The sequence below is a fragment of the Ochotona curzoniae genome, unplaced genomic scaffold (assembly GCF_017591425.1).
Source record: "Ochotona curzoniae isolate NIBS_2020 unplaced genomic scaffold, NIBS_Ocur_1.0 contig_21, whole genome shotgun sequence".
Classification (NCBI taxonomy): Eukaryota; Metazoa; Chordata; class Mammalia; order Lagomorpha; family Ochotonidae; genus Ochotona; species Ochotona curzoniae.
The window spans coordinates 8640726-8655467 of record NW_024465322.1 but is presented as its reverse complement, the minus strand read 5'-3'; the positions used below and the strand labels follow the sequence as shown (position 1 = coordinate 8655467).

General features: G+C 46.2%; 1 protein-coding gene across 5 annotated transcripts in view; it reads right to left on the bottom strand.

Moving 5' to 3' along the window:
- The window catches only part of FNIP2 (folliculin interacting protein 2), a 92239-nt gene that overhangs the window by 26754 nt on the left and 50743 nt on the right, over positions 1–14742 (bottom strand). For 3 of the 5 annotated variants that reach the window (XM_040971335.1, XM_040971334.1, XM_040971336.1), the window contains exons 6-8: positions 14270–14370; positions 12481–12552; positions 5557–5686 (exon numbers count right to left, since the gene is read on the bottom strand). In XM_040971335.1, coding sequence (XP_040827269.1) covers positions 5557–5686; positions 12481–12552; positions 14270–14370 — 303 coding nt within the window. Of the gene's footprint in view, positions 1–5556; positions 5687–12480; positions 12553–14017; positions 14108–14269; positions 14371–14742 lie in introns of all 5 variants that reach the window. The other 2 variants (XM_040971333.1, XM_040971337.1) reach the window with 2 other exon arrangements.

Here is a 14742-nt window from a genome sequence, read left to right as displayed (position 1 = left end):
AAGTCACAAGACACACTGAGGTTTTTGGGAAAACCCCCGGGTGGAAAGACTCACCTCTCCAAAGTCACAAATACCCAAAAATTCTGAGTCTTTTGAGAGACGCTGCTTCTGTGACAACGCAGTTCACAAAGCCAACACACGCTCCTTACACACACTCTTGTCTTAAGGGATAAGCCCAAAAGTATGGGCGAGCCATGTCGCTTGTCAGTTATTGTGAAAAGCCAACACAACTGGGCCTGGTATGATGGCTCAATGTAATGATTGAAAGTTTGAAGAGGACACCCTATGTGGTAGTGTAGTGGTAAAGTCCTCGCCTTGCATGCACTAGGATTCCGTAGGGGCACCAGTTCACGTCCCAGCAGCTCTATTTCCCATCCAGCTCCCTGCTTGTGGCTGGGGAAAGAGTAGAGGGATGGCCCACGTCTTTGGATCCTTGCACCCATGTGGGAGACCCGGAAGAAGCTCCTGACTCCTGATAAGCTCAGCTCCAGCCATGATGGCCACTTGGGGAGTGAACCAGCAGTCGGAAGATCTTTCTCTGTGAATCTGCCTTTCCATGACAAGTAAGTAAATCTTTAAAAAGCCAAGGCAACCGCAACATGGATGTTAAAAAGAGTAGAAACTGTGTCTTTTTTCTATGAAGACACCAAAATTACACAGCGCACATGACATGTTCTTTTCTTGCCAGCTTCACCATTCAATACCTTGGTCAAATAGGAGTGCATCATCTCCTCGGTTTCTTACCACAAACGACAACTAAATAAGCTGTTGACACTGGGCAGAATTTGAAGCCGTTACTCCACCTACCCTTAGTCTCAGGCCTGGTATTTAATGTTCTACCCACAGCCCATGGTGTTCCTGCGATGTCAACACATCCATTCTTTATTAAATACACATCCACAGAAAATCTTACAGCTAGGAAAGCTTCCAGTTCTACACTCAGATACGGCCACTGCTTCCCGTAAGGACAGGCGAGCTGCTGTGATCTGGGTGAGGTCGGGCTGCTGAAGCAGCGAGAACCACTCCATCCCATCAGGGTTAGGGTTAGCAGCACGCCATCTCCATGCACTCACCAATTTCTTTCCCTGGGAACTTTCCAGAAAACATCCCTGAGGCTGTCTCAGAATTTCACAGATTTTCATTCAATGTTCCCTCCCTTTTTCCAAAGAATGTGAACTAAGACCTTGTCTTCCTGCAGTTTATTTCTGTCCTGTATGGGAAATCCATCTGGGTTTCTCAGACAAGAAGAGTTTACAATCTTTTCCTCCTTATCTGCCATCTCCTATTTTTCTTCTTTTTCCCGAAAGAAGTGACCATACCAACCTGTTCATCTTCATGTCCAGATGGCCTTTAGCAATCCAACTGTAATACTTGCTAAACCCTATGTTGCTTTTCTTCATTTCTACTCCTCAAATACCAAGCTTGTCCTCAGTTTTAACACAGCAGAGAGCGCCACCTACTGAATTTCAGAAAAACTTGCACAGCTACAAATCCAGCCCACAGCTCTCAAGGACTTCACTCTGCCATCTTGGACTGGGCATGCAAAGGGCAAAGTCAGGCCATATGAGACCCTAATTACATGTGAGGAGTTAGGTCACAGGACAGGAGGCTTGAGGGGATTTCCAAAGGGGCTCCTGTGTATCTCTAACCCAGGTCACCAGGTACAGGTCACAGGCAGACTGCTGGCTCAATCGCCTTGGGAACACGGTTTCTCAGTGACAACAGAAGAGGCAGAACTCAGAGCTTCTGTGTTTTTATCAGACTTATTTTTGACACTGGAAACAACTGGACTGTGGCCTCATGCCTGACACATCTGGGGGTGCACGTGGTCCGCCACCTAATGCACACGGCAGCTGGAGCACGGGGGGAGGGAAGCAATCACACCAGCCGATAAGGCCTCCCACGCAATTAGAGATAGCAACTGCACACTTCTTTTTCCTCTTAAAGAAATCAAGCACAAATCTGTTGGTACTTATGACTAAGTACCTGTACACTGTAAGTACTGCAAGATCATAACGACCAAGTATGTCTCAATCAAGAATGGCCACCAGGACTGCTTAATTTAAGTGTTGGATTTATGCTGGGTCTCTGTACCAGACTGAGCCATGAAATTGGCATCTTCCATGTCAAAGAATACCCTCCTCTTAGTTATCTTCTGTGTTGGTTCAAATTTAACAATCTGAATTAGCAACGTAATAGTAGCATTCCACAGGATTGCCACTTCGAGTCCTGGTTGCCCCACTTCCAATCCATATCCTTGTTAATGTGCCAGGGAAGGCACCAGATGCTGAGGGCTTGGGCTTCCGCATTTCAAATACATTAAAAAAGGGGGGGGAGGAGGAAAATGAAAATAATTGAAATCCAAAAGTTTTCAGTCTCGCTGGGACTTTTCAATGCCTTGCTCCTTTAGAGTTTCAACAGCTTCATCCAATACTAGAATCCCTGCGACTTCGCCCTTGCGGCAGCTGCTACAGGTCCAAGCCCGGCTCTCCACCCCGTAACCAATGCCTAACTCCTGGGACGGCAGGAGAGCCCTGGGCTTGCAAATTACTGGCAATTTCCCCCTCAAAGCCACAAACAGTCATAATTTTTTATATCAACTGTTCTCTTGTCTCTAGCTTAAGAAACCAATTTTCCCATCCATACAGATGTCAAAATGGAGCGATCAGCTGTGACATCATTCTAATGCAAGGATCGTCGTGGGGACAGGCATCAGTGTAAACATTTACTGTGCTCTTGTCCTCAGTACTGCACCAATGGCCAGCTTCTCAGGCCCGAGACCCTGCGCACGCACAGCTCTGCTCTCAGAGGTACCCTAGGCCTGCTTTAATGCTTTGTGGTCGCCATCCCGAATTCTTACAGCTTCACCACGGAATGTGCATGCTCTAAGTGAAGCCAAAGGGGCCAAGAAGCACAGACAGAAGCAGCGAAGGCAGCAGGTAGCAGCTTGCACATGGGTGGGCTCGGTCAAGGGCATACAACCCAGACGATGACTAACACACACCCACAGTCTAGGGCTGCCTGGAGAGTTACAAGAGCTCAAGGCAGCAGGGCTGCAATCCCAGCTGTGACAGCAGCCACAGGGGTGGGAGCGACGAAAGGTGGGAGCAAAGGGACCTTGGCAGCTGCAGCAGTCATGGTGGGAAGGCATCCATTACTGAGACTCGGAAGAGTAAATTATTACAAAGCCCGTATATGGACATAACAAAATCTGAGGGAATTATTCAAATCCTTTCAAGAATTTATCATCTTTGGTTTTGAAACTTCCAGCATCACAAAGCCAATGTTTGCTGGCATGGAAAGACTGAAGGAGATCATTGAACTAAACAAAAATTCCACTATTTCCATACGCAGCTTTAGATCAACAAATTATTACTAAGGCTTTGCAACCACAGACTCAATGATAGCACACCCACAAGGGCATTCTGAATTGCATACAACTCACGAGGACATTCTCAACTACTCGTCATAGGAAATGTTAGAATAACTTCAAGTGATGGAATCCCTGAGACTTCTTTTCCGTATAAATTTAAACCTAAAATTAAATTCAGGCTCAAACAAATGGATTTGTGTGAAGAACTAAGCAGTTTGACCAAAACTCTCCTAGAAGAACCAGCTGGTGCCGGTGTACCAAAATTTATATTCTGAAAGTTTATCAGAAATACGTGCCAATGTGGTCACAGCCTATAATGTTTCACTGGGATTATCAGCAAGAAAACTCTACGCCAAGAATTATTTAACACCTTGCATTTGTGGACGCAACTAATGTCATTTTTGATTATGTCAACTGAAAACTGAAGAATTTGCACAAAAGCCACAAAAGATCTTAGAATGAATCAAAGATATTACATGAAATATTACTTACAAAATTATGACACAAAATATTTTTGTGGAGCTTTTAAGTTTATGTTGTTATTCGTCTACCATTATATCAAATTTTATAAGTAAAATAAGAGGAAAGAAAGTTTTGCAGTTTTACTGTACCTTCAGCGTAATTTTTCTTGTTTTCTGAGTAAGAGGCCCTGCCATCCCTACGCTGCACCTGTCCTTCAATTACGTGGTCATCCCTGAGTGCACTATGTAATTTTAGAGATTCAGACTTTAAGTTAACAAGTTCACAAGAGATAAATTCCCAATATTTGGTCTGAATTCAAGTTAGAGCTTTGACAAATTCTGCAAGAATATGCAAAGGAATGCTACTCAACTTTGGATTTAAACCTTAATAGGTTTTTTTTTTTAATAAAGCATTTTAGTAAACAGGTTTCCCAGGTTTCAAGGCCAATCTCGTCTGATCCCAGAAGCTCCCATGACAGAGGACGGAGGCAGTGACAGTAACGATGATATCAACAGTGAGTCACCAAGTAGTCACGTTGGCCGGCACTTCACTCACCACATCCCGTGTCAATGGCCAACACTCCACTCACTTCATCCTCCCAAACCTCCCCCACTAACCGAGGCTGGAAGCAGTACAGTCATGCTGCGGCCGAGGAGGCAACACTTGGAATCCAAGGCAGCTTGTTCTGTCACACGTCCACTGAGAGGCAGAGGTAGGCCTTGTCCTAATGCCCAATTCCAAGCTTTTAACCATTCCACTGGCTGCCTAGCAACCAAGCAGTTCCCCAGAAGGTGACGCAACTTGAATGTCTTTCCATCTCTGCTGGTCTGGCAGTCTTGGGCAGCTGGATGGAACACCTCCACACCCTGACTCTTCCCGCTGGTCCACAGGCGACCACAGTGTAGGCGTGGGGCTCAACCCTCCTCACCAGTCCTACAGTGGTCACAAAGTGGTCGCCGAAGCACAGAGGGACACCTGAAGAGGCGATCTTCCATCCCCTGCTTCACAGCACAGTCAGGAGCCAGCACTCAGCTTTATCTCCCTCAGGAGTGGCAAAGTCCCAATGACTTGCGCCATCGTCTGCTGATTTGCAGGGTACAAATGAGCAGAAACTGGCTGGGGAGCAGAGGAGGCGGGACTCAAGCCAGGCATCCTGCCAAGGGATGCCAGCGCACCATGCTAACCAACCACTCTTTCACATGCCTGCCCTGACACGTCATGCTTGCGAGCATGCCTCGAGACTCCCTTTTAGGTGTTTGGGTTGCAGGAAGAAAAGGGAAGCTACTGAAGTCAAGAACTCCTCGGCACACAACTAAACCTTAGAGCCCCAAACCAGACGAAAGACAGAAAGATGCCATCTCTGCATCATTGCATGCATGTGTGCTTACTCTCAGAACGTAAGTTCCAAAGAATCCTTCACCGCGTACATTCCCACATTCCACACGTCACAAGAGCCAAAGAAGGGACTTATCTCTCCCCAGCTTAGTGACCTACAAGCATTACAACTGGAAGGAATCCAATATTTAGCACAGAAACATCACCAGTTTCCCAGCGGCACGACTACCCAACTTTTCCCTTAGAACTTCTAACTTGTCAACTTTCGGACTAAGCTGAAACGCACAAGCTGTTCCTGCTCTTCCACAGCCAGTGCAGGTCGGCCCACCAGTTCCATCAGCCGTGGGCACCAGCAGCGCCCGGGTGGGAGCTGGCCTGTCACTTACCTCCTGGGAACGATGCCATTCTCCAGGCTCGTTGTCTGGCTGCGCAGCCAGCGGCGCTGGAAGCTGCTGGAGGATGACGTGGACGAGCTCGGAGACGGGAAGGGTGTGATGAGAAGGCTGCTGAGGGAGGCTGCGGGAAGGACATGCAAGGTGTCAAAGTTGACATGACTGTCCTTACATGTGGCTACAAAACGCACAACACTGCTAAGCAACAGCAGTATTTAATATCGCTGATATGCACAGCAAAACGTGGTTAAGATAGTAAAGTTTATGTAACGTCATGCTAATGCAATTAAATACACCAAAGTAACCTAAGTTTTCCGGTTCTACCAGTTACAACCAGCAGGGGGAGACTGTAATTTCTTAGTAAGACTTCTGTACAACAGAGAACTGTCTAAGGAGGACAACAAAAGCAAGGGAGTAAGAGTAACAGATGTGGTCGCTACCTACATTAGCAAGCCTCACATTACAAATGTAAAATAAATATTTGGGATCCTGTACAATGACCTAGCGGCTAAAGTCCTCGTCTTGAATGTGCCAGGATCCCATATGGGCGCTGGTTCTAATCCCGGCAACTCCACTTCCCATCCAGGTCCCTGCATGTGGCCTAGGAAAGCAGTCAAGGATGGCCCAATGCTTTGGGACCCTGCACCTGTGTGGGAGACCTGGAGGAATTTCCTGGCTCCTGGCTCCAGATTGGCACAGCACTGGCCGTTGCGCTCACTCCTCCTCTCTGTATATCTGACTTTGTAATAAAAATTAATAAATCTTTTTTTTTTTTAAAGTATTTAACCAGGGCATAGGTTTCCAATGAAATGGTCCGGGGGACACATACTGCCAACTCATGCAATACATCCCTCTATGTGTACGTCACTCTATATTTTGTGGTGGAATTTAGGCAAACAAGACTTTCTCCATATGAAGTCCAGTCTTGTGACCCCCCCCACACACACACAACTCCCCAGGTTCCTGGTTCAGATTCTAGTTCTACCAATTCGTAGCTGGAACACTTGGCGTACTGCACAACCTTACTCTCAGCTGTCAGTTTTTCTACCTGTTATGTGACAACAAAATGCTACGTCTTTTCCCTAGGAACTACAATGCACTAGCGAGATTTCCATTTGTTAAGTATATGGAAACCAACGTTTTAAAAAGGAAAGTACACTGTACACCAGTTTTTAAACATATTTTCATTTTGAATTTTGAATTACGTGATACAATTTTGTAGAGGCTGGGATTCCCCGCCAAACTCCCACCCCCTGACAGATTCCCCATTTTACAATGGTGTAGTCCTTCATGAGGAATCATAATTCTCAGTCTCTTATTTAAGTGTACCCCAACATATTAATACACTTTTGTTCATCATATATGAAGATACTTGTAAGTTGCAACATAAAATCCCATGAGTGACAGACAAAAAAGAAAAAAGGCTGAAAAACATTGATCTATTACAGAAGATTCTCTGAAGAGCAGACAAATCAATCCATGCAAAACACTTCATCTAGCGCCCTAAACCAATGTTAACTACTCACACTCTGAAAAATGTTCAATGATTTGTCTGAGAGGGTGCCAGAGTGCAGGGAGAAGCAGTATCTCCTGTCTGCTGCCCACTCCCCAAATGGCTGGAGCCGGGCCAAAGCCGGGAGCTTACTCCTGCTCTCATGCAGGCAGCAGGGCACCCAGCACCTGGGCCTCTGCTGCTGCCTTTTCCAGATCAGTGGGAGGGCGCTGGATGCCAAGTGGAGCAGCAAGGCAAACTGGTTCCCATTTAGGCTGCTGGTGTCAACGGTGGTGGCAGCAGCTTGAGCTGCTACTCTAAAATGCCAGCCCCTGGAATGTCTTAGAAAACCTAAGCCAAATTACACATTTTAAGGGCACTGAAAAGATCGTTAGTTCTCATCAATTATGGGGAAACCCTACAATTTTTAATAGACACATGAAGGGCAAAGGAGAACACTTGGAGTTTTTTTTTGGGGGGGATGGTTTTTTTTTTTTGATGAATGACAATTTTTGTGGCATGAAGAAATTATACTTTAAAAAAGATGATTATTTGAAAAAGAGAAGGGACCAGTGCAACGGCTCAACCGGCTAATCCTCCACCTCAAAGCACCAGCATTCCAAATGGGTGCCAGTTAGTGTTCAGACTGCTCCACTTCCCACGCAGGTGCATTTGTGGCCTTGGAGCACACCGAGGGATGGCTCCAAGCCCTTGGTCTCAGGTTGGCCCAGGCCTGGCTGCTGAGGCCACCTGGAGAGTGAATCCACGGATGGAAGCACTCTTCCTCTCTTCTGTGCAATTCTCCTTTACAAATCTTTAAAAACAACAACAAAAAAGTGATTATAGCAAACCACCAGTACCCTCGGGACTCGGCCAAGACAGGGCGCCAGCAAATGCTCTGGGCAGGTTCAGGCTTGGATCTAAACTAGCAGGTTTTGTAAGGTGTGCACTTTGCCAGGAGACAGTTGGGCAAAAATAATACTGCAGGCATCTCTCCTCTTCCGCAGCCATCCACCCATACGCACTGTGAAGAGCCTCCAGCCCAAGTGTGATCACTTAATGCACTCCCTCTCCTATCCCATCCTGCACCACGCTGCCCTGGCTGCCCTTCAGTCCTTCTCCTGCTCAGACACAACAGAAACCTACAGAGCTGACCCACATCTGTGTACTAACTGTTGCGATGCCTGAAGTGGTCTTTGATGGACGTGGCCACTCCCCTGTGGGAGTGGAGTCCACACTGACCCAACTGAAGCATGAGCCGAACTCCAGGCAGTTGATGCTGATGATCTGCGCTCCCATGAGAGCGGGCACAGTCCCCACTCCTCAGACACGGGGCCATCGTAACTTCTCTCCAGATGTACTGTCCAGCAAGGGTGGACATCACAGTGGAGAGACCTGACCAGTGCCAAGTCAGGCAGCCACGGCCTGTGCCAGCGTGGGGTTTGTTTTTTTCTTTTTTTATATGAAAGAAATTGATTTCATTTTCAAAGACAAAGCAAAGCTTTCCTGGGTACGTTATTCTGGACCAACAATTTTTTGCTTTTAGAATCTGAAATATGTCACTCCATTCTCTTCTGGCCTACAGTTTCCTGTGAGAGGTCTCCTGTGAATTTTTTTAAATGTATTTTTATTTTGTTGATAAACTTCACATGGTTGATCAGGGTGCAAAAGGTCAAGGGCTAGAAGAAAGTGGGTAAGACCATTGCTATCACATTCTTTTTTTTCCCTTCCTATATCTGGGGGAAGGGGAGAGATAAAGGGAAAAGCCATATCCAGCCTCCCAACCATCCCCGGGTCCCTGATGTAGAGCCTGCTCCGAGGGCTCCGCTCGAGTGGCTTATAGTTCCACAGTTCTGAATTGCTGATCTTGCCACTCTAGGCACAATGATCTCACTCCAGAATCTGCTGGCTGACATACTCCATGTTATAGCGTCTCCATTTTCCCGCCAACCTTTGGCTGGGGTAGTTGATCGATTTGTTCTGTCCTCTGTTCTTGTACCAGGTGTCCTCCACAGGAGTCATTGTATCCTCCATGTGCAATTGACCATGCTGTCCACTGTTTCATCTAAGCCACTGAAGAGGCCCGGCTCTGACACAAGCATTCCAGGGTCAGACCATGGACCCTGCAATTTTCTCCATGGTTGAAGCTCTGAGTCCATTGGTTCAGTTGGGGGATCCCCAAAGAAACCTCATCTAAGGCGATCCCAGACCTGATTTTTGTTTGTGCTTGCGCATACAGGAACTGTGTGCCGGCGCTCTTAATGAGAGCTGCTGCCCTTCATGTCACATGATGACGTTGGCACCTGACTTCCATTCTGCAACTTCCTTCCCAAAACCCACAGCCTTAGTGGAACATTGCACAAGTGGGACACTCAGTAAAATACCTAACCAGGGAGCCCCAAAACAGTCAAGGTCATCAAAAACAGTCTGCGAAGCCTCCCCAGCCACAGAAGCCTGAAGAGACCCAAAAAAGTACGGCTCTTGAACATAAAAAGGACATCAGAAAACCCAAGGAAGTTAAGAAAGCACAGCGATGGACTCTAGCTCAAAGCAAGGTGTCAGCGTTGGTTCACTAACTGTAATAGACACACCTTGCACATGTAAGAGGTTAAGCAGAGTGAACTGAGTGAAGCTTATTCCAGAACGCTCTGTACTGACCTCTCAATTGGTCTGTGAATTCAGAACTCCAAAACCAAACTATCTTAAAAATTCTTCCCATCTTTAATATCTCTACCAGTTCTGACCTAACTCGACCACCCAGAAACGCCTATTCTCTTCCAAAACTGAAGCCCTGAATCTACCAAGGTTCAGAGGGAGATAAGAAATCTTAAATAAACTAGAAGAACACAAAAAGGTTCTTATGTTAACAGAGCGTCAAATTCCAACAGAGACATACAACCCACCCTTGTCTGGACGTGGGCTGATTTCAGAACAGCTCCTGGATCTAGGTGGATGGTATCTCAAGACAGGGCCATTTACCTTGGCAGCAAGAAAGAGTGAAGTACCACCCAGAGCATCTGTGGTTCTCTGTTACCCTGCTCACTTCCTCCCAGCTGGGTGACTGTCTCCGTTATCCTGCTTATTTTGTCCCAGCTGGACAACTGGGAGGACTGGAAGTCAAGTTTGTCTGGAACAGGAGCTCAACTACCAAAGAACCAGTCTTACCTAACTTTGTTTCCAGTTTCTCTTGCAGCTGGGCGAAACCTTTGCAATCTGCCTGTTAAAGGCTTTCAATTTCAACTGGGCCTCTCGATTTTTCCACTTTCCATGGGGCAGTGGAAAAAAAGGTGATTTGGGATGTGATTTAGAACCTGTCAAAGGGAGATCTGGGGGCACGTGCAGCAGTATAGTAGGTTAAGCCACTGTCTGGGACAACCATATATGCATCCCAAATCAAACTGCTGATTCCAACCCATGTTCCTCCACATTTCTGACCCAGCTCCCTGCTAATGCCCTCGAAAGATGGTAGATGGCTCAAATACTGGGGTCCCTGGTACCCACACGGGCAGCCCAGATGAACTTCATGACTGCTAACCTCAGCCTAGCCCAGCAATAGCTGCTGTGTACATCAGCAGATGGAGACCTCACTCACTCTGGCCTTTCAAACAAAATTTCCTTTTTTCCAAAGTGACATTCTGTCAAATACATTATAAAACAGTTACCTAGAATCCGAGTTTCTTTCCAACAACGGGTATCCGTGTCTACAAACTCTGAAGTGTTTTTGGACCACGGAGAGGCATGAGCAAGTAGAGAAAGTGAAGTTACTGAAGGGCAGGAAACCGTGGTAGCTGAGCTCAGATGGGGGCCCAGCAGAAGGAACCAGCTCTGACCACACAGAGCCAAACTTAGTAACTTCCGTCAGACATGACCACAGCAGTTCTGACTTGGAATGATCTCAGTCCTAGCTTTCATGGTGAGCCCCTCAACTGCTAGCCTGGACATTCAAGCTCAACAAAGCCAGCACCCTGCCAGTCCCATCAGGGTCAAGCCCTGCGATGCCAAATTCTTCAACACACCCAGTTTCTACTTAACGGGTGAAACTCATGGTTCAGTTGGCAAACCCTTAAGAATTGAGGAAAACCTCCTGAGGACCACAAAATATTAATCTTAAGAATACAACAGGGCCCGGCGTGGTGGCACAGTGGTTAAGGTCCTTGCCTTGCATGCCCAGGATCCCATATGGGCACCGGTTCTAATCCCGGCAGCCCGGCTTCCCATCCAGCTCCCTGCCTGTGGCCTGGGAAAGCAGTCGAGGACAGCCCAAGGCTTTGGGACCCTGCACCCATGTGGGAGACCCGAAGAGGCTCCTGGCTTCAGATTGGCTCAGCTCCAGCCATTGCAGCTGCCTGGGGAGTGAATCATCGGACGGAGGATCTTCCTCTCTGTCTCTCCTTTCTCTGTGTATCCACCTTTCCAATAAAAATAAAATAAATCTTTTTTTTTAAAAAAAAAAGAATACAACAGTTGGCTTAGCACTTTCATACATTGCCCATGGACTTCTCAGATTTTATGGGTACAAAAGAAGCTATAAGTGGAAATACGACAGGTTCCATCAATGAGTTATATTTTTGACCAAAGGGGATTGTTGTAACTTAAGACAAAAATTATAAAAATAAAAAAGTATCATAGAAAGTACATCCATCTCTCACACACAACAGGGAGATTCAAAAGCAGACTGTATCTCACGTAATAATTGAGGAGCTGTTGGACATGGCAGGTAAAGGAGACTGTTACTAGCACAGAAGGAACAGAAGGCCCTTTGACAAACCAAAAAAATGACCAGGAAGAAAAATCCCTGAGGCCGGCAGCCAGCCACGAGCCTGGCTGGGAGGCCGGCCTGTTGGGGAGGGTGCATGCAGTGAGCCATCAGCCAGGTAGAGGCCGCAGGCAGGCACAGCCACACCCTCCAGAGCCTTGGATTTCCAGACCACCAACTCATCACCCATCCCTTACAACCCAAAGTCCACCACAAAATCAACTAACAAATGTAGAGTCATGCAGAAAACTGGAAACACAAGGAAAGTATTAGGGGGTTAGCACAGAGGCTCAACAGGCTAGTCCTCCACCTGCCAGTGCCAGCAACATCATATATGAGCACTCGCACTCACAATCCAGCACGTGCTTGCTTTCCTTCCTTTATTCTAGACTCAGAGTCAGAAAACTCCCACTACGCCCGGCTCAAGGAAGCTTGCTCCTAGAAATGTTCATATGAGATCAGTGTTAAATAGAACTAGGTTAGGCTATACGGTCATTCCCAGCTGCTGTACAACAAGGTTTCAAAGGTCTTCTAGTGTGGGACAGGATCTTGGGATTCAGAGAAAAAGGAAAGGAAATGCCTACTTGACCTCAACTTTCCCAACTTCCACACCATTATGGATAACTCACTGTTAGTGAAAACCAATAATAATAAAAAAAAGTATCAATACCTGATCGAGCAATGCCACTGTCCCTGTCTTCATTCTGCCCTCTGCTTGGCATATCGACTGGTGTGCTGTGAGCTAAAAGTATAAGAATTCACGTTATTGAGCACTCCAAAGTTTAACACGAGTGGAGTAATCCTTTCAAGAAAGGCTGTTGCTACTAATGACAGGTGTAAGTTTACAGAGATTAACCAGAAGGCAAATTAAACACATACAAGATAACCACAAAATGGAATCAAGTGGCCAAGTATATCCTTGTCTTATTGAAGCATATAAAGTTCAAGACATTCAGCTCTAAAAAAAAAAAGTTCTTTTGAACAACGACCTATTCATGCAGTTAGTACAATGACCACACGGTTCCAGGCAAATATTTCTAGCCAATTTCCTCACAATTAATACTGTTTAAATAGTAGTAAATGTCAAAATGCTTTGTAATCCATTCCAGTCATAGCTATAAACAACTTAAGGAAGACAAATATTTGAAAACCATTTTCTCAGTTCAGAAACTGCTCCTCTGTTTATATTCCACTCTCTTGGCAGACAGAATGCACTTCAAATATTTCTTCCTCCACTTTTGCATATACACCCATACGTGGTATTATTGCTGTCTTTTGCATATACACCCATATACGTGGTATTGCTGTACAGTTTCTTAGGAAAATGCATGCCCTGGGATGTGTTTGGAAAAACAAACCATTGCAAACCTGTTGGTCTGAGCTGTGTAGTTACCAAGCCTGAAGGCAGACGAAACACTATTAAGTTCAGAAGGTACAAGAAAGCTAGTTCCCTGCCTGATCAACACACTCCTCATTTTGTTGAAGCTTCTTTACACAATTTTAATGAGTATATAAGCATCTCACCCTTAGTCCGAGCAGAATGGGACACTGTCAGTTTCATTGGGGTATCATTTAACAACAGCACTTAGCATTTTTGTGAAAAATATCATTTCACAAAATCCCTTCTGTTAGTAGTGATGGTTCTACCCTCCCTCAAAGTGTGAATCATGCCAAGACCACAGCAGCCATTTCACAGCCAGTTAGCCAAGTTGGTTTCTCAGAATTTACCAAGATATCAAGATAACCACCATTGTAAAGAATCTACCAACTGCACTGACGTCAGAGGGAGACAGCCAGTGCACGCGTGCCATCTCCCACGCTTTGATTAGTGACACCGAGAAACTTCGTGCAGGTTAAGGATGCAGGTGAAAAGACAGATTAAAGATACCATGACAAATGGAATCGATTCACAGCAGCGACAAGAGGTCCAGAAAAATCGGAGAGAGTAATCCTCTTAGAAACGCTAAGGGCTCATTTCGGATTAAAATCAGCTGACACCGGGGTATCAGCAGAGACAAGTACGACAGATGCTGGCTGGTGGAATTTTCAGAACACCAAGCATTCGGCTGCATTTGAAACTGATATCTCTTATCACAAGAGCCCCTTGAATTTCTAGAGAGGTAAAAGCCAGATTTTTTGCTCCCAAGAATCTGCACAGGCTTGATTAGTATGTGTGGGTCATGCTGGACTCGGTGTTCCACACAAACCTGCAAAGAAAGAAGCACTCCGGGTGAGGCGGAGGGGTCCACCTTCAGCTACCCCCTGCAGCAGCTTGCCGCAGCATGCCTGCAGGAGACCTGGAGGCAATACACACAGGACAGCCAAGCACACACACACACACACACACAAAATAAACACAGATTAAAATATATCAGAACAGCACAAAAACTCAAATAAAGCAAAACACACACCCACAGCAATAATAGTGCTAAAGAGAGAACCCGCTGGGCCCGTTTTACCTAGGTTACTGGCAGTGCGACAAGGACCCAGGCCATGCTGATGTGTGTTCATTTTTCCCAAATTAGGATCTTGGTTGATGTATTCAAAGCTGTCTTGCAAGCTAAATCCAGAGATGCAGAGGAGAGGGAAAGCAGTGAATATCCAGCAGCAAACAAAGCTGTTTCTATTAGACTTCCACGCGTCGACAGCTCATTAGTCACACTCGTTGTATTTCTTCATGAGTAAGTCTGGTCTTACAGCTACCGAAGGGGATTACATCGGGAACTTTAGGGAAATCTGCTCAAGAAAAACCAAAAGCTTTCTGGAAGCAGCCCAATGTGCACAACTCAACAACTGCAACCTTGCCACTGCCACCCTAGGGAGGCGGCAACCAACGCCGAACGGGGCTGCACCGCCTCCACCTGGAACCGCGACCTGGCTCTCCACGGTGCCTCAGCCACCGACTCCCAAGATGTCGCTATCTGTTTCGAGA